At 36.2% G+C, this 26,759-nt stretch overlaps 1 protein-coding gene and 1 long non-coding RNA gene across 6 annotated transcripts in view; one reads left to right on the top strand and one right to left on the bottom strand.

Annotated features, from left to right (window-relative positions):
- LOC138105175 (uncharacterized) lies at positions 1-26,218 on the top strand. Its single transcript, XR_011148403.1, has 3 exons — positions 1-3,493; positions 6,582-6,688; positions 25,117-26,218. It is a non-coding gene; the product is annotated as an uncharacterized lncRNA (long non-coding RNA).
- Positions 1-26,759, bottom strand: part of PDE7A (phosphodiesterase 7A) — a 76,485-nt gene that overhangs the window by 23,784 nt on the left and 25,942 nt on the right. For 2 of the 5 annotated variants that reach the window (XM_069004865.1, XM_069004863.1), the window contains exons 2-3: positions 12,620-12,680; positions 5,373-5,456 (exon numbers count right to left, since the gene is read on the bottom strand). In XM_069004865.1, coding sequence (XP_068860966.1) covers positions 5,373-5,456; positions 12,620-12,680 — 145 coding nt within the window. Of the gene's footprint in view, positions 1-5,372; positions 5,457-12,619; positions 12,681-19,415; positions 19,988-26,759 lie in introns of those variants that run through there. The other 3 variants (XM_069004861.1, XM_069004864.1, XM_069004862.1) reach the window with 3 other exon arrangements.

The raw sequence follows: 26,759 nt of genomic DNA on the forward strand, positions 1-26,759 counted from the left end.
AGTTCAAAAGAAAATAAAAGAAAATAGAAAGTATCTCTGTCTTCTTCCATGGTCAAACTTATGCCAGCAATGAAACACAGAGTGTGCTGTACGTGTGCAAGACTCCAGAGCACACACACTGTTTTACAGTAGCTTGGGAAGAAGAAACTATAGGTAAAACAAACATCTAGAATAACAAAAGAAAAAACCAAACCTGCTCTGTATTCTCAATTAGCACTTTTTATCCTCAAATCTTCCTTACCAAGCTCACTTCAAGCTCACTCTTTCCATTTGAAATTTAAAGCTGAAATTGAAAGCTGAAAATTTAGAACATTTTCTATGATTTCCCCTTCTGTGACTGCATTCTCCGAACTAAATCAAAGTCAAAATTTCTCTCACATTGTGGAACACAATTTATCTGAGTAATCTGGATTGTGAATAATTAGAAGACAATTTCAGAATTGCATCATTCACAGAAAGGCAGCTTTTGAAGAAATCTCTCAAGTACAAGCTTTTTACTCCTCAGTGATGGTGTTTTCAAAAGGAAACAAATACTTCAAGCTATGATCACACAGAAATCTTCTTGCATTACTTTATTGATTGTGAAACTCACGCTTCTTCACAGTACATTGCTGAACAAGACAAACAATTACCATTAAACATAACCAAATAGGTAATTCCTCTATTTTCTTGAAACAAACAAGGCATTGAAATTCATCTGGACTATGCTTACTTTATCTCAATCTCTAGAAAGCATCATCAAAAGTATCATTAGCTGCTGCAACACAAGGATTTTTCAAATTGTTTCAGGCAATCAATTTGGATTTGCACTCGTCTCTTCTTTGAATTCTGGCCTCTCAGCCAAGGGAAGTTTAAACTCACTGTTCAAGTGAATAAACCTTTGCCAATGGTTTGTGAGCTAGGAACTGGAAAGTTAAAAACACCATTACAAACAGTATATGCTGACATTTTTGCCAGATCTCAGAATAGTTTATAATATGTTCCACAAACTGTAATTTCCAATTAAACAGTCTGAAAGTTGTATAATAAAGATAAACTCTGGAATTTCATCACGTATTTGCACTCTCAAGAAAGAGAATTAGATTTAGCCATCACCTATAAAAATATCCCTTTCTTTCCATTCCCCCCTACAAAGGCTCCATATACAGCTAAGGAGAAGAAACATTTAAGTCTCAGGGAAGTCTTAAGTTTCCATCACATTGTTTTTTCTCCTATGTGAAGCATTATACTGTATGCAAGCAACTATTTTCTTCAAAATTGAGCATTCTTGAATGTTACCAAACATATACTGATTAACTCAAAATCCCATCTTCTTTCTAAGATATTTTAACTCACAGATGTGACAGATTCGGTTATCTGTTAAACACGAAACAGAGAGCCCCATATGATGGCAACATCATCATCTCCCCATAGAAGCATGCTCAGATGAGACTAGCATGAGAGAATTGTAAAAACCTTTTGACAAGATCTTACTTATTCTGGGCCAGGCACAACAGGAACAGCAAGAAGAAAAACATGTTTCTTCTCTGCAAAACCAAAGTATTCATTTTTCTGTCTGGTTCTTCTAGACTATATCCAACAACCCTTTCCTAAAAGGGAAGCTTAAAAGTATTAATTTCAGCTGTATCTGCATAAGACACTTCTCAATATTTTTTCTGTTATTGTAATTATTCATTTGATCTTTATTCATTTTGGCTTCACTTCCTCACTATAACATACTGTACATATCATTGTGCACACACTGCTTTGGGTTTTTTTCAGGTGAAACAGTGAGTGATTAGGGCACATTATATATGCTTTTGTTTCTGCATGCTAGAAACACCTCAAACAATCAAAATTTCTTAAGTGTATTTGTGTGTGTGTATATACATACATATATATAAAAAATAGACATTACTGACAACCTCTCAATAGCAAGAAAACAAAACCTAAAATTTTATTGCTGGCTTGCTATTTATGAAAAAGGGAATATTTTTATCCTGTCATTCACTAATTCTTCTACCAAAGATTTTGTTTCACATTAGCTTGTATGAACATATTCTGACATTGAAGACTGAATTACTGTCTGTGGTGTCTCAAGTAATGTAAAGAAAATTTTAAAGTATTTGTGTAAACTGTAGCCTATTTGTAAACCAGAAGACAGTGATTATAACCACTGCAATCACTTTTTTCCACAACTTCCCTGAAAACCAAACAGTACATGCTGCATTCTTACAGCAAACTGCAAAATTCTGTTCTTGTTTCCCATGGAGCGAAAAGCAGACCCAGTGTTCCACAGTTCATTCAGTAAAACATTACAGTCTATACATTTTACTGTGCAACAGTGAATTCAGAGGAAGAAAGTCATGTGGCTACTCTCTCCTTTCCAGAAATGGTGGATCTGAGATGCTATCTTGAGTTTATGCCCATGGTCCCACACAGGTGTAACCAACAGTTACACAGTAACAGCAAAACTACAAACTGATGACTCGGCATGAACCAACTGCCAACCAAGAAGAATATAATCCTGACTTTCCCCACTCACCAGGAAGCAGTCTTGTTGAAACAAAAATTTGTTTATTAAGCTATTCCTCTTGGTAGTGCCTGCAATTACCTACAAAAAAGTGACTTCTGGAATATAAAGCAGAAGGAAAACTACCACCCAGCAAAGTTACTTTGACCATCAGTCAAATCCTACGTTTAATAATCCTCAGATATGAGTCCCATTCCACTGTCTCTAACAACAATATTTTTCCAATCATCTTCCTAAAATCAAATTTCCTAACAGTTACTGTTGAGAATACTTCTAGACAGGTTAGAAACTTGAATATTCATGTCTCAGTTACAGAATTCTGGAATGAAGATACAGATGCTGAGCCTATAATGCCTAAGAAGATACAGAAGTGATCTTTAGAAGTAAGCGCTGACAAACTTTTCTTCAGCAACACTAGCTGAAGTTGCTAGTTAAAACAGTGTTATGAAGAAAAGTAATGCATTTCAAATTCAGTACTCTTCCAACCTACCAGTAAAATACTGGGTCAAGAGCCTATCAATAAAATATTAGAAAAGAGACTGGTCAGCATATTATTAGCTAAACCTCCTGAAAGACATTCAACTTCTTCTCAAAACATCATTGACAGAAGAAGAAAATGCCGAACAACCAAAGTTAGCTAAGCAAAACACAAAACAGCAAATAATGCTTCAGCACTGTGACTGACAGGCACTGTGTAAGTCATCTGCAAAACACACAAGCAATGATCCCTGCAAAATGTTTAGAACCACAGAATAAAGCTAGTGGATAATAGAAGAAAGTTACAGTGCAACGATACAAACACAAAGGAGGAAGCATGTCCATGCATTACTGATGTTCAGGATGCAGCTGCCATGGGGAAAAAAAAAGGCAACATTTAGATGGTTGTCTGCTTCAGCTGCAGAAGAGACCCTTTCCAGTTCAGTATTTGCCCCAAGGAAAGAAGAGCTGACTGACTCCTCCCACGTGCTATTACTCATACAGGTGAGTATTTTTTGGTCATGTCGCTCTATGTGGCAAAATCAACTCCTTCTGAAGTAACCAGGAGAGGCCAGGGAGAATATCCTAAAAATTAGGTCAAGTCTGATTCCTGCAACTTCTCTCTACTTGCAGTCTCATATGAGGTGCATTACTAAATCTCTTGCTTAAAACAATTAAGAAAACACTGATCAGGACTAAATTAGCACTGCGGAGAGAAAGAAAAAATTTTATGGATAAAAAAAATCCCACATTCATGTAAATTATTAGATAACCTACTGATATAGTGAGAGATGGTGCTGAATTCCTGACTTTGAAAGAAACTCCTCAATGTAGCAGGAGCCAGCAACCAAAGAGCAACCTTTTAACAAGCTACAATCCTGAAGTGCAAAAAATCTGACTATATGACAACTCTGAAAACTAACAAAGCAGATGACAGAGGGAAGTTAAAAGCCAAGAATTTTCTGGGCCTCCTAGCAACATTTTTTGCTGTCATCAGACACCACAGGTCATGTTGCTAAAAGCTGCTGGCTGTGTCTGAACAAGTAGGGACAAGGAGAAAGGGTGTGAAAGTCCTTTTCCTCATTAGTCATGATCTGCCTGATGCACAATCATCAGGATGGAAAGAAACAGTGTGATGAGGACCACAGAAAATAGTTAATTTGACAACAGCAATAATATCATACATTGACTGCCTTTTAACAGGTAGTTATTTTAATACTTCTGTTAGTATTTTCCCACATCAGCATGAAATGCCACATATATATACACAAAAAGACACAGTTACGTACTTCATAAATTGCATGCTATTTCTACAGAGAATTTATTATACTCAATCAGGACTTGAGATGAAACTCTTATAATCTTTATTGAAAAAAATCTACATAGCACACTCTTCAAACTTTGTTTTCTCACCTATTTTTATGAACTTTTGAACGAAACTAAGAGTTTAAGAGTTTTAGATATGATCTCCTTTTAAAAAGAGTAACTTCAGTTAAGATCAGAGCGTAAGACCAGTTTCTGCCACTCATTTTTATTAATAAGGTAATTACAACAACCACACTTACTACCATGAAATCAGCTTTAGTAAATCTCTCCATTGCATTCAGAATACTTGGAATTGTGCTGATACAATGTTGGTATAGATCCTTTATGACACTTAATACATTCATTATTGGCATAATTTAATTAAGACTCAAATCTCCTGCACTTCCGCTGCATATTGTTTTGGTGGTTATAGAAACTTTATATTACCACAACTACTGACAAATTTAGTTGTAACAATATAGATGGATAATTTTACTTTTTTCTCTATGAAAATATTATTCTTGTAACACTTCTGAAAAGAAATGATTCTTCAAACACATTATCAAAAAAATTTAGGCTGCTGTTTTCTACTAACATTTTAATCTTTATTTATTTGTCTATGTCCAAAAATTAAGTCCTAGCTATACATTTGAGTAGATGTAATTCATTATGATGAGGTCAAGAATATTGATATTACTGTAATACTGTTCACGCATCATCCTGGACAGGGCCTTTCTACTGCTTTATAAAAATAGAGAAGTATTCTCCTCAACCGATTGTGTCTGCCAAGTAAGCACACAGCACACACATCAGTAGCTGTTTAGAAGATAAGTCTTCATTTCCATACTGATTCAGGCCTAAATTCAATCAGTTTAAAATTATAGTTTTAAAAAAAAAATATTTAGCAGTGAAGATTTTCCTCTTCTATTTTTGGTAATGAGCTAGAATGAAAGATTTTCCTAAGTATAAAAAAAAATGGTCTTGATATAAGAGCTCCTAACTTTATTTTAGAGGCTCAGTAGTTAAAATTGATAGAAGCCTTTGTTTATTTGTCATTTATCTGCTTTTAAATACTTACAGTGAAAAATACGGAAATCAATGTATGGATGAGAACCTCTTCTCTCTGTTTCAAATCCTGCCCGACTTCTTACTCGCACATCTCCTAGAAACAGGGTCAAGAGTGAAATAAAAGTGTGGAAGAGTGGCAGAGATAAAATGCAAATGAACATAGCCTGGAGGGGGTAAAGATTCATGTACTTAATGGAGGAGAGTAATTCAAACAATAGGCCTACTTCAATGCTTTTTGTTTTAAAGGTGAAATTCAAAACAAAGTTTGAAGACTTGTTAAACATGCAATCACATGCTTTCTTGTCAAAATCTCTCCTGCCTAAGCATACGTTGCCAGAAGCATGTGATAAGCATTCAGATGAAATTGGGAAGAGCTTGCTACACCAGTATGGTAAAAATGCACCTTAATGTGACAGAAAACAAGAACAATTAAAGTTGATTTGTTCCTCAGTAACACACATACAACGATAACATTTTGTAGAATACAAAAAAGATTCAACTTCTAGAAATGGCAGCTTTTAGCAAATAAGCTAGTTACAATATGGTTTTATATTATACAATATTTTCCCACTAGCATTTACTTACTTGTGCTCAGCTGTTTGAATATTACACAAGAGCCTATTAAAATACCAAAACTCAGTATTAAAATTTTATCAAACTATTTTGCACTGTAATTAGCTTCAACCTGAATCTTTTAGCATGCTAGTTGACTTCTACTTATGCATTTTACCAACTGAAAGCTGATCAGTATTCTTTCATTAGATATTTGTAGGTATTAATATAAGCAGTTCACCTGAACTAAAAGCTTTCACTTAAAATCCTTTTGCAATTACGAATTTGGAAAAATCTTCGAGGATCAAATGCAATAGTGTTTCCCTCCTAAAACCCTAAGAAAGATAAATTTAAGATGTGCAAATGTTGTGGTTTCTAATGATGAAAATCCTCCAAGTGTCATATTCTCCTCACTTCAAACACAACACTTTTAACATGAAACCGAAGTAAGTAATTAACAAAATGAGTTTAACTATGACAGAGTTTATAAGAACTAAATAAAAATATAGCTATTTAATTTTCATCAAGTCATAGACATCTTGAGAGCATTTTTTTCCTTTTTTTCTTTTCTAACCTGCTAATCTGTAATGCTGAAGCACGGAACTTGGCAGAAAATAGCTACAGGTACTGACTCACACTTCAGTAACATGCTTTTAATACTTAACAGGTATCTTTCTAGAGATACGTATCTATAAACACTGACACATCTACAGTGACGTGATGCACTTTACATGAATGTTACCTTGTGAAGCACACTGGAAGCACCACAAAAGGGTAAGTAGGCCCAGGGCTCCCCTAAAGTTTACAGATCAGTAAAAACATACTAAATACGTATTGCCTTTCAGTTATTAATCCTTTTATTTTTTTAAACTAAAAACCTTAAATGAGCTGCAAGGGAAAGCAACCCAATTACTATCTACAAGTATTATTTTTCAGACCACTTACAATATATTACTTATAAGGGCTTCAAGCATTCATTTGAGCAGAGTGCAAGAGACTTGTCTCCTTCCAGGCAATACAGAGGCAGCAAATTGTAGAACTCTTCTGTTAGGCACAAGCAACTGGTGAATTTTATTTACAAAATAAATTAATAAAAATGAAAAAGAGAGGAAACTTTGGAAGAGAGAGGGCAAATGCATTAGTAGCTGTATGTGAAAGTAACAGTTTACATGGAGGAAAATTCAACTTTCATTACCTTTCACTCATATTTATCTGGGTAATCAGGCATAGCTACAGCTATGTGAATAAGTTCACCAGCTAAATTAAAAGCAAAATGAAAGAGGTTTTTAAGTGGAGCTAATTTTTTTACAGAAAAGGTGATACAGCTTTTGTGATTTATTTTTAGTTTTCAATGCAGGTCTTTACTTTTCGAATTTATAAACCACAGCACAAATTAGCAAATAGTTTCAGCCAGTGTATAACTAGGTTTTGGCGAACAATTTGTTCCAAGTGTCGAGAACAGGAGAAGTTCACAGAAAAATACCTGAAGACCAACATGGAATTTTGCAAATAACAAAGCAAGTGGTTTCACCTGATAAATAATGTCCAGAAAATTTCTCTCTGCTTTGTTCTTTTTCATTTATTAGTACCCTTGTGTAACAGCATAGACAGAATAATATTATCCCTGTTGCCCTTGAAATGCCTGCGATGCTGAGAATTTTAGGGAGGAAAACAATAAAAACTGTCTGTAAGTAAAATGAAGAAGTGCAACTAACTACATTATTTTAAACAGAAATCTATTTACAGGAATATTTAGCCAAAGAAGGAATTGTATATTAAAAATGCACATGGCAAACTGAAGAAAAGGCAACTGTAATAAGATAAAGCTAAAATGAGTGTATTTACTTTCATACATATAAAATGAGAGATTCCCAGCAAGGGAAGCTAAATATTTTCATTACATAGTTATTGAACAAAATTTCCTCTCCCTAATCATGGTAGAAGAAGCTATTTTTTTAAAAACCAGTATCTCAACAATGGATTGATTTTTCCAAGTTGGATTTATTCTGGAAAATGTATATTCTGGAAAAATATACCCCTTCTACAGGACTGGAATTTATTACAGCAAACAAACTAGAAAAATTCTCTTGTGCCAGAACAAAGGCAGAAGAGCCACCTCTATTATCATGGTACAAAGCTGCTGCATTTTTCAAGATTTCAGACAACAAATATGCTTAAAATATATTGGTGGAATTTGATGATACCATACATCTATCTGAAATTTCTAAATACGCAGAAGCAGAAAAAGGAATAACTGGCTGCACATTATGAAACAATGTGCTATTAGCACAGTGAAACCAATCTCTAGTGCATATGTATAGTTAATTCCAAAACATCCAGAAATACTGGATCATCATTATGCATTCACTGTTTGGTTAATGTAACCTGCAGAAGATTAATGGATCCCAAATGCACCCACTTCATTGTACTTTCACACAACGTAACACGTTCACAACAATTTGCTTGGGAAATCCTGCACAAGTGTTTTGCAACCCTGTGACTCTGAAGTTATGCAGAATTTAATTTTAAGGAAGAGACATGTTTATCTTCATAGGGAACTTTACAAAAAAGCACAAGATATCTCCGATTTGAGATTACTTTTATCAAACAAAAGGACACTGTTACATAATTCCTTCAAACAGCAACAGAAGTCCAGCCTCATAATCATTATTATGGTAGCTGAAAAAAATATTAAAATTCAACGCCTAAACCAAAAGAACTTATGAATAGTTTTTGTTTATTTAGACCTTTACAAACATACAGAAATGCTTACAAAATCTGTTTAAACCATCCACAGCCTGCTTATAGGTAAATTTCCTTGGGGAAGGGCACAGAAGTGGCAGGAAGCTGACTGACAGCTTTTATCTCTTCTTGAGCCACTTTTAGCTACACTGGAAAGACTCCTATATTACCTTAAGGGAACACACTTAAGTCCAGCATCTTAATGAAACTGGACTTCCAGGAACAATCTTTCCCTCTGTGAGAGTTTTGGTGATTCCAAAACAAGAGAAAGATTTAAAAAATGTGAAGCCTTCCTTTCCAAACCTTATTTTGGGCACAAAAATGATACAATATCTGATGGCTGAGTATTTAGCTACACTTTTTTCCAGAATAGTCCAGCATGATCAGGATTACGTGCACTTTTAAGACAAAGATCATACTGACAGAAATTTAACTGAAGACTACATAAATCATGGAAGAAGGAATGTAAGAGGGAGGTTTGCAGCTACAATTGAAAACTGAAAAGAAATTAGGGCTGTAACAAAACTTACCTTGAAACAGATTGCCCGTTCCTGCCCCTCTCTCAGATTCCTACTCACACCTCAAGGACAGCTCTGATACTTACGAGGCAGCTGAAATACCACAGCTGACATCCCTGGGCATTAGGGTTACACAGCACATACTTGGTGCTACCCTAACACTGCAGTATGGCACAGTAACAATGTGGCAGCTGCTCGGGGAGCTGAGGCCATCCGAAGCAGGGGCAGAAACCTCAGAGATCATGGAGGACAGCTGGGAGCAGAAATTATGACAGCCACCTCAAGGTAAAGCACTCAAGTCAGCCATGAGGTGGTGAAGAGCAGGATTTTCAGACAGAATTACTAACTTCATAGATTATAATTCCTATTAAATTTGTTGGAGAAACAGATGACAGGTCAGCTGAATGCACCAGAATTAAAGCAAACAGAATACAACATAAAAACCACTACCAGAGAAGAGCATGCACCTACATTACACAGTAGCTTTTCTCCAGTGTTTCCTATTTGAAGTGATCAAGACCTCTAAAGAAAGGTAAATGCTTCAGTTGTAGTTGAGAATTGCATGCTCATCAACACAAGCAGTCAGTGCCCCACGCTTTCTACCCCATGCACAGAAGAAAAACTTACAGTCAATATAAAGCAACAAGAAAAAGAAACCAAAAAAGGAAATAAGAAAAAATCAAGAAAGTATCAAGATTACACAGAAGCACTTACAAGATATTTTGAGAATTCCTTGTAGTTGCTGAGAAAAGTGGCTGAGGTGATGCAGATGTATTAGCCTTTCCAAGATCTTAAAAGAAAAATTCTACAATGCTGCATCTGTATCTATATTTTAAAACAGTAAATAAGCCACTCGGGAGTGGCTTAGTGTATATTTTGGGAACGGGGTATGACAGATGAGTCATTACCGTCAATGCTGCTTGTTTATATCGACACACTGATGAATGCAGTTAGGAGTTAGGGGGGGTTTTTTTGTGTACCCATAAAATAGGATCTTTTAAATTGAACCTGGACACACTGCTATACCACAGGAATTCCTATTTACTTAGTGTAAATGAATTTCCATTGGATTACCATTGGAACAGCCTGAAAACACTGAATGAAGCAACTTCATGGCCAGCACAGCTACACAAAGGCAGAGGGAGTTATTGTAGATACTCTTAGCCTTGTATTTTTGGTTTGCTAAGATAAACACCTTATCAAGGTACATTTTGCTAGTAGATACAGTCTGTATGGAATAAAACCAACAAATAAAAGGCAAATCTTCTTGTGACTGTGCCTAACTTCCCATTAAGTTACAGCTGAGGACTCCTTATAGCTTATTCTGCTCAAGTGTACTAAGATAAATAAAACAAAAACAAAACTCTCACAATACTGTAGGAAATGCAATGCTTCACATTTCTTGCAAAAAATTCTAATGGAATATATTAACCCTTGAATCTACTCTGATATGAATGTTTCTACATACCGATGAGTCCAACTGTTCAGCTTTCAGGCTGGTCTTTTTTACAGTCCATTTACAAGTACAAAAATAATAAATATGTAACTAGTTGCTAACTTGTACACTATAGTGTACATAACATTTGGGAAAACCAAGTGATCTCTATTAAGTGAGAAAATAATACACATTTATCACATAATGTTTCAAACATCCTGTGAGCAATTTTTTGTTTGCTTGTTGATACCCTCCTCCCCCACCTAAGTTAGAAGTCAATCCTTTAAAAGATTTACTGCTTCTGAACAGCAGAAAAGCATGAATGAATTATGCCAGCAAGAGTTATACCATTCATAACAAGCACCAATCGCATTATTTAATAATTAATTCCAATGAGAGTACAAGTGAAAAATTAATTTACTTAACATCATGTTCTGAATATTTTCCAGTTCTACCTATGAGAATAGTGGAAGATTTCCAAGACAAAATAGATTTTTCTCTCCATTCAGATGTATATACTAAAATCTACAGGAAGTCATGCTTTGCTTCTCTCTAGAATTATTTGAGCATTATCACAAATCCTTCTGCAGAAATGATGGGCCTAACTCCTTCATTTTACCTTTTGAAAACAAAATAAACCTATTTACAACAACAACAAAAAAAACCGAGCAGCTCTTTCAATGAACATTTAGAACCCAGCATCTTCTGTTCTCATCTTAACAAATCCCCAAAGTAATTAAATTCTCTGATCAAAACTCTGTCAGTAGACAGTCAGTGCTACAGTATTAACAACTTCACAAATGTAAAAAATCAAAAATAATTGGAAAAAAAAAGTGAAGCTGCTAAGTCAAAACTGGATTTATATGTATATATGACCATATATTCCTACATATGTAGGTTAGGACTATATATTCATATACACACATGCATATAGCTTACAACTTTAAATTCACAGACAATGCAGCTATGAATTTCTGGGGACTGTAACATGTACAATATACCACTAAACTGAAAAGACTCGGGGCATAAAAAGACATGTTCTGGCTGATTTAGTTGGAGATGGTTAAGAATTTGTAATGAGTAGCTGTTGGTGTTCATTGAGCTGTGTGAGACATCACGCAAGCATTCATAGTCCATTTCAACACATATTCATAGCTCAAGATGGCTTAAATTAAGTGGCATCATTTAGCAGTGAAACAGAGCACATACACAGTCCCCATGCCATCTGCACCACCAGCAGCCTCTAGAAGAGGTGCGGGAAATACTGAATCTGGCAGCCAGATCTGCAAGAGCTTTGCATCTTTCTCCTCCCAACAAGTGACCTCAACTCCTTCTGTGCACTCACTATCACAGAGGGCCTCCCCTGGATGCTTTTCCCTCCCAATACCATTCTTTTGTTTGAATTCGGCTTTACCCTTTATCTCCTTGCTACCCTGGAAGTACTCCTCAGTAAGTTGACTGAACTACTCCACCCTGTCAAGCGCCCTTTCCCTTCTCAAGTTGCCTTCTAGGATTAATGAGAAAAAAATATTGTTTAAAATCATATCATTATTTCAAGAACACCTTGCGCATTTCATAGCCCCAGCATTGAAGTTTTTAAGAGTGCGTGGTAACTCTCAAACAAGTGTTCTCTAAGCCGCAGTTTTAACTAGAAAGATACCATACAGAGGTGGCAAATTCCATCGCAGAAAGATCAATTATGAGTCACTTAGAAAACTTTACTTCTACCAAACACATTAGCTTAATTATAAGAACTTTCCTTTTTCTTTAATATAGGAGTAAAACATCCTACACAATGCTTAACTCAGGAAAAAAAGAAAAGGAAAAAGGCAAACAACCAAAAAACCCAAGTCAACACAAAACAACCCACACTCTTCTAGAGATTCTAACCAAAATATTATCCAGGAGAAAGAGAATGGTAAGTTTATTAATTCAACAGAGATATAAAAAGTTATTATTTAAATCAATCATAAATGTTGGAACTTGCAATATAGAAACTGGTATGCTTACCTAGCATACGAATGTACAACGCAGTCTGATCAGAGCTGTCATAGGAAATTGCTCCACGCCTCTGAAAAAAAACGAGTGTATTTTAAGCAAGTTAGGAGTAAATAATTTCTAAATTGAAATAAAAATAAAGTATTAATTGACCATTTCAATTTTAACTCTTAAAACTAATCTTAGAAATTTTGTGTCTTTCATGCAAAATGCATCTTTCAAGTATATCTATCTACTTATTTTGTTTTAAGAGGCGACAAACGAAGGATAGGAATTGGTAGTGAAAAGATTATGAGAAGCGGGATCAGAGTGTGGTAAAAAACATCCCCATATATTTCGTTACAATGTTCCTCACAATAAAAAAGATGCAGAACGAGATTACACAGACACAAGAAAGTGCTTCTTATGGCCTTCCAGAACACCATATTTGAAACAAATACTTGCAGTTCCTGGTTTATGTATTTACTTTTATCTCTGGGGTATTTCCATCTTCCAAAGGTAAAAGAAGTAAAAGAACTGAAATTACACCATTACTGCAGCCCTACGATGCCACATGCTACATTCATTGTAGCCAGAATTTTCTGTAGGCAAAGCAAGGTATCACTGAGGTAAAATAAAGGCATTTCAGAGAAAGCCAGAAAGTAGTATTTCATATTTGATGATAAAAGTTCAGAAGAGTCATCAAGTTATCCACACACTACACTGAGATACTCCCATTTAAACTGTATTTCTTATCTACATGGGACACATATGTTTCATACATATTCAGCTACTGTGATAGTTATAATCCAGGAAGTCTCCCACAAGGTGGTGAATTGGTCCTCTATCAGCAAAAAACTGGAGTAATGTTCTCACTGCTACACACCACTGGCATCACACAGTCTGCAAAGCATGGCTCGACCCAGCACCCAGCCTCACGTCTTGCTTTTACCGTACTTTGACCATCTTCTGCCCATTCCTAAGGCCTTCATTAATGTTACTTGTTAATCCAAGGATTAGAAGATCACCTTCACAATCAGACCTCCATTTTGACAGTTCAGAACATTTGTTCTTTACAGAAATAAGACTTTTTGTGGAGGGTGCACATTAGAAACTCCTACGACCTCCCTGTACACCACACCTCTTTCTTACACTGAGGACAGTGAAGTCCTCAAGGCCACCAAGAGGCAATACATGCCTTTGAGAACTTCAGATAAAAGCCAAGCTGGTGGTGAACACAATCACTCATTTTTTTCATTTGTGCAGCAGGAACAAAACTACCTCATGGACATGCAAGAGCCTGAAAATGTGCAAGTTCAAAAGATAAGAAATCAAACCATGTGAGGAAGTAGGATAGAAAAAATAATGTTGGCTATTGAGAAGAATACTGAAGGAAAGAAAATGAAGGAAAGAAAAATTATGTGGAAAGGCAAAAAAGCACAACTGCTGATATGCATCTATTTACAGAACAAGCTGAATGAACTCAAAGACAGACTAGAGATGAATAACCTCAATCACTGTGATTTGTACAAGTGATGTGCTAAGACTCCAAACTTGTAACTTTTTAAAATATTTTCATTTTAAAACAAAAAAGAAAGCATTACACTTGAAGCTGTAGAAGTTTTTTCCAAAAGTAAGCTTTCTATGTCATTACAGAAGTGACCAAAGACCTTACTCCAAATGGGGTCCAAAAGACTACAAGGAAGAATTCCCTGTACAGAACTTTTATGTTGTCTTAGCTTTTGTTCTATATTTCCTTGGAAGATCATAAACCACATAAATAATTCCTCAATATATACTTGTACAGCATTTTTCATAGCAGTGTGCCTGTCCCAATGGGAAAGGCAGAAATACAACTCATCAGCCAGAAAATGATGCTGATTTCTCACTAACGTTTTTCAACTTCTTTCATTGAACCTGCCTTTGAGTTTCAGAAAATCTCAGCTGAACATATTTTCAGTAGCCTGGAACATTTCACATCACTGACTAGGCACAATCAGTGATGTAATTTAGTGCTAACTTGCAATTTGCACCTGTCTATCACAGATTCCTGGACATGTCCAGTACAGTTCTGTAATCTAATACAGAAGAAATCTAAGCACACATGCAGCTACAAGACCCATGTACAACTGGAGCATTAGACTCCAAGAAAGAAAACAATATACAAAAATTTACTGAAAAATAAACCCTTTTAATATGTCAATTCTAAAATATTACTTGCTCCCTAAAAATATTGTTAGATAAAGCAGTCTATATAAAGTACTACATCCATGTATGATATCAAACAGAAAGCACATTTTTAAAAACAAAGTAGTTGCTTATATAGACAAGTGGTTGTGCTCTGTAAGGAAATATTTGAAACAATCAAATCTATTAAAATTACCTTTGAAGGTTTGGTTTTCTAAGGAAAAATAGAGACAATTTATTGTATAAATTTCACTAGCAATACTTCACAAATAGTAGGACAATTTCAGCTAATTTTGCTAGAAGGACTGAGGTGTTAAAGATACTTCATTCATTGAAATTTGTTAAATAAAACAGGTAAGAGGAAAACACGTATTAGCAAGTTCCACCAACAGGCAGATGTTGGGTGGGTGATGAGTAGTCAGACTGTTTATCTTTAGACCAGGTAAATAAGTGAGGTACAGATAGTTGAGCACTGTGGTGGGCAGTCAAGAGACAAAGGATGAAGCTAATGGTGCAGAGGTTTTTTTAGCAACTTATGATAGGTAAACAAATAATATTGCACTCATCCAGACACAGACTGCGTTGTGTCAGCTTACTCTGCAAATACGTAACAGACCATCTACTGCAGGTTGTGGTGTATCACCTATTTCTCCACTTCAAATACTACAGCCAGTGCATTTGGTATTCCACCCACTACAGTACTCTAGAAAAATGCAAGGGAAAAGGCAGAAAGAGAGAAGTTATTTAATGTACGCTGTGTGTGGTTCTTTAAGATATACTGCCCAGATTTCACTACTTAAACCCAGCAAATAGAAAAACCAGATTTAATTCTTCAGCATTTACTGAGATATGATCTGACAGACAGCAAACTCATAAGAAGGAAGGCAAATGTGTCTCAAAGAACTAAAGTTACTGTAAAGCACTCAACAATTCAAACAATTTAATCAGCAGGATTTTACCCTTGTTGATGACCAAAAATGCCACCCTCCTCATGGCTAATCAAAGGCCCACTCTCTGTAGCCTACACCAAGACATTAAGACTATATTAACCCTAAAAATATACTTTACTTACACAGATGAGATGACCATAACATACACTAAATCACCCTACAGACATCTTGGATCAGAAATCTTTGTGGATTAAGACTGACTTCTGGCTCCTCAAAATATTACTTGTCACGTTATTGTCAATATTTTTAAGTCATTTAGCATAAAATTTTATTTCTAAATCTCTGCCACCTCTTTGATCTCCCTGAGGATTTGTACATGTTAATAACAGTACTGACCTTCTGTACAAATATCAAACAAATAAGCACCATTCCAGCAAGCAGAAAGAATTACTAGTGCTCAAAGACAAGACAATCCTAATGTGTTTGTGTGTAGCACACGGACTACTTGGTTGGTGGGAATGTTTGTTGGACTCCAAGTGATTCAACAAATTCCTCAAATGATTAGGTGAGGTTCTCAACTGCTCTGCTCCTTTCCAAGCATGAGCACAGCCATCTGAACTGGGTGGGCTCTTTTGCTTCAGTGGTGAAGATGGATGTCAGAAGGATGACTGGGAAGGATTGTTTATACTGGACTTCACCTTTCAAAGCCTCACCTTAAACTTCAGTTTCACACTAGAGTATCGTTTATTCTTCCAAAGGGCAATACAGTAAAAAAAGCTTCCATTTTTCCTCCTTTTGTGACATATTTGTGGAAAGTGAATGGAAGAAGTTCAAACTAAATTGGAAAATACATTAATCCTCTAAGAACAACACTGACACAAGGCCTCTGCAAAAATATGTGAAGGGACTATCCACCAGAACTTAGATTTAAGTCAGATCTCTCTGAACACCTTTTCAGAGAGTATAGAAAGTTATTAAAGGCCACACAATGGGAACAATGTGCCAAAATAGCACACAGATACATCTTCAAAGGGAAACCGCTTCAGTGATGCTTGGGAGTACAAGCATTTGCGTGTACCACTTGGAAACTGAGCACCTGCTGCTGTTTGTGTCAAACAGAAATGTTTCCATTGATGTATCAGTTTTATCACATGGACTTCCCAATCTTGTTGAGAGCAGAGCACCAGCATTACTGCTGGACACTTCATTTTGGCAAGGGCCAGCTTTTGGACTGTCAAGCAAAACATCTGCTAGTCTCATTCTCTAACAAAACCTGCTGGAGCTGCTGGCCTTCAAAATTCAGTACCAGCCATCAGAAAGAATCATCCACACTTTTTGATGGACTACAGAACCCTCATTTTGCTACTCAAGTTGTTTATCCAGAAGCTGAGAAAGAAAAGAGGACAGAGAGCAACACAGCCAGGCAAGTGTTTTTACATACCTGACTTTTCAGTCCAAGCTCTCTGCTCAACTATCAGAGCATTAGTCTCAACTGCTCTGAAGATGAGTGTGGAGAAGTTGCTGTACCATGGCAACTGAAATGTACTGGTTATGCTGCCTCAAATATACACACTTGGAAAGCATTTAAGATTATAAGACAGTTTATCAACTAGAAGTCTTGAGAATGACAAACTAGTTAAGACCTTATTTCTCCAACTAATATTATATTTCAAAAGCAAGACTCTCGTGTATCTTAGACTTATTTCAAGTATTTATAAGTTCCATACTAACATATGATCCATAGTTTTCCAAAAGGCACCACAAAGCTTTTACCTCACTAAAGCACAAAAAAATGTTCTTTACAAGCACTTAAACTGACAATGAACTCAGGTAAGCCTGAGTATGCTAAACGGTTCTACTACTATTATTAAAAATTTTCACTGGAGTTCAAAGCAGTACTTTGAAAGTTTGTCAAACCAGCAGTAAGAAAGTGTAGTTAACATTGCCTTCCTGAAATGAAATCAGCAATAAGAACTACCCTTTCTTTCAAATATCTGAATGTGATAATTTTAATATTTTCTTCCATATAAAGCTATTTCACATGATCATCTCCCAAGACAGATGGCAACCATTTTTAAACTTAGTTATCATTTGAATGATAGTTATCAATGTTAATGATACATATATCTAACAAGCATCTGTAAGCTATTTTTTCTTATATACCTCAGACATATATCATGTGGCATAAGATTTATCCAAAGCTTTATCAAAATTTAACAAAAATATACTAAACAAAAGCTTGACAATTGATCAGAAAGAATGTACAGTACAAAAGAAAAAACACATAAGCAATTGGTTTAAGTGAGGACAGTAACGCACAGGGGTATTGCCTTTAGAAACTAGATCAGCATAGCAGAAAGACTTAATGGCAGTGACAAAATGGTAAATGGATGAACACAAAAACACTAATTCTCTAAAAGAAACAACCATTAGCACATGTAAAAACAAAGTCATAAATAGCAGGGATTTTTATGCCTAACTGTATTATGTCAGCTACCTGGAATTCCTGTTTTTCCCCACCTTAAAACAATCTCTGACCAAACTGGATTAGACATAACTCTTGAACAGGCTCTTTATGTCAAGTTCCAGAAAGCCAGCAGTTTGACAATATACCAGTAAAATGTGGATGATGTACTGGTCTAGCACACAGGCTGTAAAACTCTGGTGTTTAGAATCTGCCTTCAGTCACAAGTGAACATCCATTGGGTACCCTGGTCTTTTTCTTGATGTGACAGAAGTTGTCACAAGTGCTAGCTAGCAACTAAGCCTTACCATTTTTGCTTTTAATAAATTTAGAAACATGTTATTGGCAATGACTGAAGAGTACAGGCATGGATGCCTGGTAAAGCTTGTTTTCACAACAAACTCAAATTCATGCTTGTTCAGATTCTTCTGTTAACTGCACAATAATTTTAGAAGCATGTATCAATAACAATAACAAGAAAAAAACCTATCTAAAAATGCAGAAATTCTACTTTTTTTCAGTTTCCCTCATTCTCTCCAATGATTCTGGCTCTCCTTCACAACCCTAAACTTAATTTTTTTCCTCCTTTTGGAATTAATTCCAGTTTATACAGCAAGCTATGCTGAGAAGAGCCTGGTCTCATCTCCAGGCACCAATCTCACCCATATTTACTAGCACAAATATCCATTATGGGAATACTTACATTCCTTGGAATGGAAGAGTAAAAACTTAATCCTAACATTAGTATGCATTTTTCAAAACACAGGGATCTCAAATGGAAAGGCTACAAAGTAAGTAAAGTAGATATTTCACATAAGCAAACAAAACTGGTATTTCCACTCCTGCAACTCTGAAATCAACAATATAAAAAGGATATCCTGTCCAGGAAGCAAAATACACTAATCTGTATTATTCTCACTATGTTTTAAATTGTTTTTCCTGATTTTCACAAAGCCTTTAAAGTGCTATAAAATTGAAAATCTGTTAGTAACAGAGGCAAGACAACTCCTGCCATTCAGAAGCCATTTCAGATCCCTTTTTTCCCCTGTGTCCTAACTGGCACTCCTACAAACACACTCCTTCCCACTTCAAGGCAAGCAAAAGTCAAGAGCTACAAAATCATGTATGAACACTTAGGAAACACAATCTTAAATGGCGAATGACATGTTTCCAAAACAGATTAGATTTAAAAAGGAAAAATAAGCACTTGTGAAGTTCTTAATTACTTATTTTCACTCACAATACTTCTAAACCCAGTTAGTCAAAACAGAATTTTAAAATGGCCTACCTTAGAAGTAATCCATTTGATAAGGATCAGAGCTAAACACCAGATCAATGCAATTCCCATTGGATCACCCCAAATACCTGAAGCATAATCTCCCGCCGATGGCCGCCAGTGCTGAAAGCAGCAGGGCACAGCAGTGAGGCACAAGGCAGGCAGCAGCTGTCACCTGACAGCCCCTGCAATGTGCTCTGCCCCGCTCCTCTCTGCCAACGCTGGACTCAACAAGAACGTTTTACAACCAGAGGACATGGCAATTAGTGAAACCTTACTAAACCCCACAGAAATGCTAAAGGAAATGTAAAACCACAATTACATCCTTTCATCATGTTTAAATACAGCAAAGTGTGCCAGACAACAGGATCAAACTCCAGTAGTCAAAACACCCAAGCTAATTCAGGATATTGCCTTGCCTTCAAATGCTATGAAGAGCCTGTTTCCAGCAGATTCCACCACTTGTGATATTCACACATTCCTTTTATCTCTGCCACCTGGAGAACTGCCATGAACTGAACTTCAAAACATATTTCAAAATTGCTTTTATAGCAATGTACTATAAATAACGTTAATGAAAGTTAATGCACCAAATACATGCAATTGTTCAAACCAACTGTCATTGTCTAACTTCTTCTTTTGTCCACTAATACCAGGCCATCCTTCATGCTGTCTTTTTAGCCATTCACACTCATGCCTGAACTGGCATATGGCTTTCATTTATTGCTTCAGGGGCTGAACCTGGCTACAGGCTCCTTAGCCCTTCCCAGGGTTGGAAAGCAGACTAACTTCCTCCAAGAACACTGATTATACAGCAAAGTGGTCCTACATGCTTGGTGCAGCTTTGAGATTCATTCTAATTTTTGTAACTTTAAGCTGACAATAATGTTTCATTTCAGAAATACAAGTAAATCTCAAATACTTTGGAAAAAAGGAGCTACAGTGGGGGAGAAAAAGGAACAGTGTGGGATAATGGGGAGTTTAAAAGGATGAAGCTGGATAACTGAAAGCAAAATTATATGAAGAGTCTGTTCTTACTTTTTTTTTTTTTGCAAGAAAATGAATTCCAAGTTCCAATGTGTGCACAAAATACAAAAGTTAGCACAGATCACCGAAGGAGTAGTTTTAACACTGAGGAGCTAATTTCCTTCCATTCAAAGGAAAAGTGGACACATACCACAGTGGATGTTTACTGAATTAAGGAGATTTGTTAAGTGGGATAGGCTCTTTGTTATTTTATATCATGATTCCAAATATTTATACTGTCTTTTAAGCTATAATCACGGTCTCAGCACAACCTGTGAATCCCTACAGAACCATTACATTCTGAACATTTATCTTCTGCCCTGTCCCTATGCCCTGGAAAACCAGTCAGATCAAAACCAAAGGCAAGAACATTCAGAATGGGCCTTTTGGTACCTCACTTAATGAATGCAGCACTTCTCTAAAGGTCTGTCAAGTTCCATCTAAAATACAAACTGTCACAGAGATAGATTTTAAAACATTACCACTTCCAAGCATTTGACAAGGTTAAAACACCCTGACAATTAATCACCACCAGTCTGATGTTACTTTAAAAAAACAAACCCACAGTAAATGGCATCAGGCTATATTTGCATTACAATTTGGCACAACTGGAGCAGATTAAAACACAGCTGCTGCTCAGATCTTTACACCTATACTATATGAAACCCAGGAGTTTTAATTTTTTTTGCAGGCCACATTTACTCCAACTTCCTGAACCAGACCCTACCACAGGAGGTTCAAAGCTGCTAAAAAATGACCAAAAAATCAAAACTCTACAACCATATTGAGGATTAGGGCACATTTGGTGCACACAATGAGTGAAATGACTTAAATTTCTTTTGGAAGAACCAAAACCAGTCTGGAAAACAACAAAATGCGCACAGCAAACAAGAACAATGAGGTGATTTGCTTCAAGATTAAACTCTCCTCTGAATTAGACTCCAGCATAAATAGCCTTATATACTCTTTGAAATGTCAAGCATTCCTCTCAGTCATCACTATTATCAATCCTGGACAAGTCTTCTCTTTTCCTGTCTCCAAACACATGAAGATGTTCTTGAAGTGTGTGCACGGTCTTGTCCCATGTGCACGGAGCAAGACTTTCTTCCACCAATTTCAGAAATACAACATTATCTTAGAAAACAGAGCTATACAAACTGACTACCCTTGCCTCTTTTGTCTTCCACCATTAAGTGGTTTAATTAAGAAGCCTCCTCTTACTGAAAGTTTTCTTAAAACTGTCTCATGCATAAGTTTAATATGAGAACACAGAAATAAAAGTATTTGCCCACCTGTTAAGCACCACTACACCATTATTTGTTTTAATTATGGCTTGGAAATGGAAAGATTGCTTTGGCAACACAATTCTGAATTTGGAGACAGAGTAAGATCAGAAAGTACACTGGTTTGTATGAGAAGTTTAAGAAATCAACACGGAAGCTAAAGTGCTTCTTTTGGGGAAAGTACTGCTTTGAATAACCCCACTAACAATTCCAGGGTGAAAGAAATTACATTTTACAAATATGTGGAAGAAATTATTCAAGGTGGAAGGCTACATAAAAATGAGGTAACACTAAATTCCCTCTGTGTTAACATACTACCTGTTATACTGCCTCAGTTCTGGAGGTGCAGGGACCCTTGAGCTGTGGACATCATCAGTCTCAGCTTCATCTTGAAACTGAGAAGCACACCAAAAAGAACAGCTATCATACATTGCATTGTATTTTTTAAAAATTGGGGAAGTTGCTAATGCTGTTTCATTTTCTTTCTTCTCTTTTTCTTTACTGCTTTCTAACAGATTCTCAGTTTTCTAAAATCTATTTCCTTGATGCCTGCAGAGACACCATGTTTGATAAGGCACTTAACATTCACATACAAGTTGCTACTTACTCCTCTCTCCTTACCATCAGCTCACATGTACAAGTGCAATTGCTGTCTCATCATTTCCAAAGAAACACAAATATCCCAATGAATTCAATGTAGACTTGATGATGCTCAGCACTGTAGATGCATCTCTGCAGTCAAAGACATGTTTTGCTACAATTTTTGCATTTACTGAACAAACCTTTCTGTGCTATTCCTGGTAAGACAAGCATGCATTATCAATACAGCAGAAAGCAGCTGGGGTCTTGCAACAGGTGTTACAAAGATTCCACAACAGAATTTGCTAAAGCTACCAGTTTGCTCTCATTGGGAAACAGGCATCCCATGGGACCAGCTCCTACCCATTCAAAGAAGCTCCCCCATTAATACACCATGGTGATTTGTAAGGCTCCAATTATTTCCATATGCTCTCCTAGAGATCTGCAAGGCTCCATGTGGAAACCCATTATTTCCTATTACGTACTCTGTTATCTGAAGTATCAAGTACAGGATCCCAAATTTGCTTGTGTATTTCTAAATATCCATCTGTTCCAATCCTTTTCTATTTTTATTTATTTTCCTGAAGTTCATCAGCTCTGAAGAATGACTCAGGGTTGTCTTACAAAGCTTAGTAACTACTGTTTGTGCAGAAGTGTCTTTAAATGCTCCACCTCCCCCCAAAAAAACCATTTCAGTAACACCTACAAGAAATCCAGAGTTGAAGCAAGAGCACCAAATTTCAGAGACATTACTGGGTCTCAGATGATGCTCTGTTTTAAATACAGCAGGGCTTCACAGATCTCCATTAACACCTGAGCTTTTATGCGAAAGTTTGAGGCCTGTTGCTAATCACTCCTACTTGCCAGAATGATCTGATTTCGTGTGCATGCACTTGTACACCTGGCCCAGAAAAGAAATCTCCATGGAGTCTCCTTTGCCCTTCAAACACCCCCTTCCCGAACAGAGGCTTGTGGCACACTGATTTCTAGGATACACTCCTGAATGACCTATTACTTGCTATGAACCAGCCAGGGAACTTTACTGTATTTATATTAACAGCATGTAATGACAGTAGAGGAATAAGCCTATCACTTACAAATTCATCAGCACACAGTGGAAAACAAACACAACTCATTTCCATCTTTTCTTTGCTTTTCTCCCTGTCTCATTATAAATCATGTGTGATCTCTCTCTCCAGCGGACTTCACTAAAAAAGAATAATTAAATGGTAATCTATGAGTATTCTTGTAACAAGTGTGGGTAGCTACCCACTAAACACTGCACCCAAGGAAAAAAAAGAAGAAAATGCACCATTATTTTTATAGCTATTGAGAACAGAACTTCTAGAATTTCACAATGCATACACAACGAACAACTTTTACAAATGCTACTTCTATTTACATCTTAATTTAAAATGTTATCTAAGCATTTTACCTTCAATTCAGCTTCTTACTTAAAAGATTTGCCATGTTAGCCTAAGTTGCAACTAGGTACAAGATTCCAACTATTCTAGCTGCTTATTAACAAAATCATAGAATGATTTAGGTTGGAAAAGACCTTTAAGACCATCAAGTCCAACTGTTAACCCAACGCTGCCAAGTCCACCACTAGGCCATGTCCCTAAACACCATACCTACACATCTTTTAGATAACTCCAGCGACAGTGACTCATCAACAAAGCTACATATCAGGTAGCAAACCATAAGCAAACATGAAAATTTAAGAAAGTTAGAAAATTCACCTTCACGACCACATATAAATTACCATTGCAACCACCTAACTCACTGCAACTAAACTCAAAAGGCTGGTTGATCTTAAACCAAGGGCTGAGAACTCCAAAACATGAACTCTGAAAGTCAAGGACAGCTACTGATCCAGAAAGCTGAAATTATAACCTTAAAGACCACTTTTCAGTTTTAGAAATCTTCCATTTCAGCTCTCAGTAAGACAGAAAAAGAAAGAAATCCCCCTTAGAAAAGATACAAACCCGTTGAATGAAAGAAGTCAACAACTTGCATTTCTGTACCATCACCCATTCTGTGAGTTTTCTATTGCTACTGCAACATAGCAATAGAAAACTATCAGGGTCATTCTATAAGTCCTTTATTTCTAAAAGGGGTAAGAGGTAGTCTATCTTTTATAAACAAATCACATAAATCTTTGTCCAAAAAGCACATTTTTAAACACTGCATTTTTCTGATTGCTGTTTTAAACCTTTCATTTGCTCAACATCATGATTTTCAGGTTAACAGAAATGGATATGTAACACTGAAAAAGCAAAAACATCCACATCATATTTGAGGGGTGGATAAGAACACATTTTTAATTTCCTTGCATAGATTAAACACCTTAAAACAGATTACTTCTTTTTAAAATTATTCTTTGCAATACAAATTAGAATGCTCTCAGTGCCTCTGTCATATCATGAACTTCAGTTCTGTGTTTTCATAAGAAGAAGTGTTATATGGTATAAACTGGCTCAGTGACAAGCAATCCAATTTAGATCATTTAAATTTAGAAACTCTGAAATTTACTGTTTTAGGTAAAAAAAATCACCGGAAGATTAACTGAAGCTCTACAATACAGTATTCTTTCTCAGATTTATTCAGACACCCATTCTGAAAGGATGTTTACTTACTATGGCATTTTAGGCCTTTGTATAAATTCACATAACTAAGATTTCTGCTTTTCTCCAGAGAAGCAATTTTGGAAAGAAGTTATACTCCACTTTTTTCAAAGCCTCTTTAAAGAAACAAACAAATCTAAAAAGTATGAGAAAGTTTGGGCAAAGTTGACACACATGTATTTGTCATTTGCTTTTTAGGAAATATTCATTTTTTAACCACTGGATGTAGTGAGTCTTATCACCTTCGACAGAGAACCATATTAGCAGTTGTACAGATGCTCAACCAGGACTGGTCTACAGCAGCCTGTATCTGCCCACACCTGTTGGCAGGTACTGTCATCTGCTCATTCATAGCAAGAAACTGGTCCAATTTTGGAGCTCAATACAGATACCTTCATCTGCGATTTTGAAGAGTTAAAGAACTGTACCATTGTTACAAGACAAAGTTCCATCAGGGCCTCAAGACTGCAATCCACTCAGTAAAGGCAGACTGCTCTGAAGGTGAGATGCAAGAAGTTGAGTTTTAGCTGCTCTGAGTTACTATGTTTCACTATTAAACACACCTTCAGCGAAGACTGAATGGTATACTGGAAGCAACTAAACAGTAATTTCAATTCCCACATACTTCACATATTGCAAGTAACCCAGCTATGGAAGTGAAAACAGTTGAACAGTAGTGTGACAAGAAAAGCTACCAATGTTTTAGACTTTGGAATAAAAAATTTATGTTATATTTCTAAAGCATATCCTTTAAACAGTGAAAGATCATCTTACTGTGCTATATTTAAATGGGAATCTAAATAAAAAACATCGAGTTTACAATCTCACAGAAAGATACCGCAAAACTGTCAACACATCACAACAACCAGAAAAGAAAATTACAGAACTTAAAGTCACAGAAGTTGTATCTTATAATTCTTCACAAGTTATCAACAGAAGACACAAAGGACACAACAAGTCTGTCCTCTAAATTCAAGGTTGAAGCTTTTTTCCTCGGAGAGAAGCTTTTCCCATAACTTTTATGCTTATGTGAACACTACTAGCTCACCCGTGCAGCTTCAGAGCTTCCAGAAGCATGTGTGTGGAAAGGGGGAGCACAGGGCCTCCCCACACAGCAGCTCTATGTAGGAATTTCTACAGTTGTGTCTGTCCCGCTCATGAACTCAGAGAACTGAGCAATGCAGTGCAACAAATAAAGGCTAAAAGGCACAGGAGCAGGCACAATGTGGGATGTTCCTTTTCACTTGCTCCCTGGGCTTCTCTCTCATTCACACGTGAAAAAGAAATAAATAAAATTTATGGTAACAACTAAGAGCCTCTATTTGACTAAGTGATGGGTACTCCCACAGCTATGAGGGCTCACCTCTCTCTAAGCCTAAGTATTATCTTCCTGCCTGGTTCTTGTCTAGCAAGTTTTCCCTAATCCAGCACTGCTAAAAGCTACCTTCAACCCCTTCACGCACACTTCAATTCACTTTATAGGAAGCATTTAAAGAACAGTTTACACAAAATTAAAATATTCACACTTATTGAGACTCTCCAGGCAACACAGCTTCCATTTACTTTAAGCAAGGATTTTCAATTTTCAAATCTCATTTTAAAAAAATTAACAATTCCCACAGGGAAAAAAGAAACAAAACCAAACCTAACACATTTCGGCAGTTCCCTAGGCACACTGGCATATGTTAAAGCTCCAAAAGTATGTTAAATATTAAAAAGGTAGTAATAAAATCATCTTTGTTTTTCCTTCCTTGCTAGCCATCACACAAAAATATTAGGTTGTCAAAAAAGATTCAATTTCAAGGGGAAAGCTGGAAGATTCAGATTCACAAATTAAACAG

This window comes from Aphelocoma coerulescens, chromosome 2, assembly GCF_041296385.1.
Source record: "Aphelocoma coerulescens isolate FSJ_1873_10779 chromosome 2, UR_Acoe_1.0, whole genome shotgun sequence".
NCBI lineage: Eukaryota > Metazoa > Chordata > Aves > Passeriformes > Corvidae > Aphelocoma > Aphelocoma coerulescens.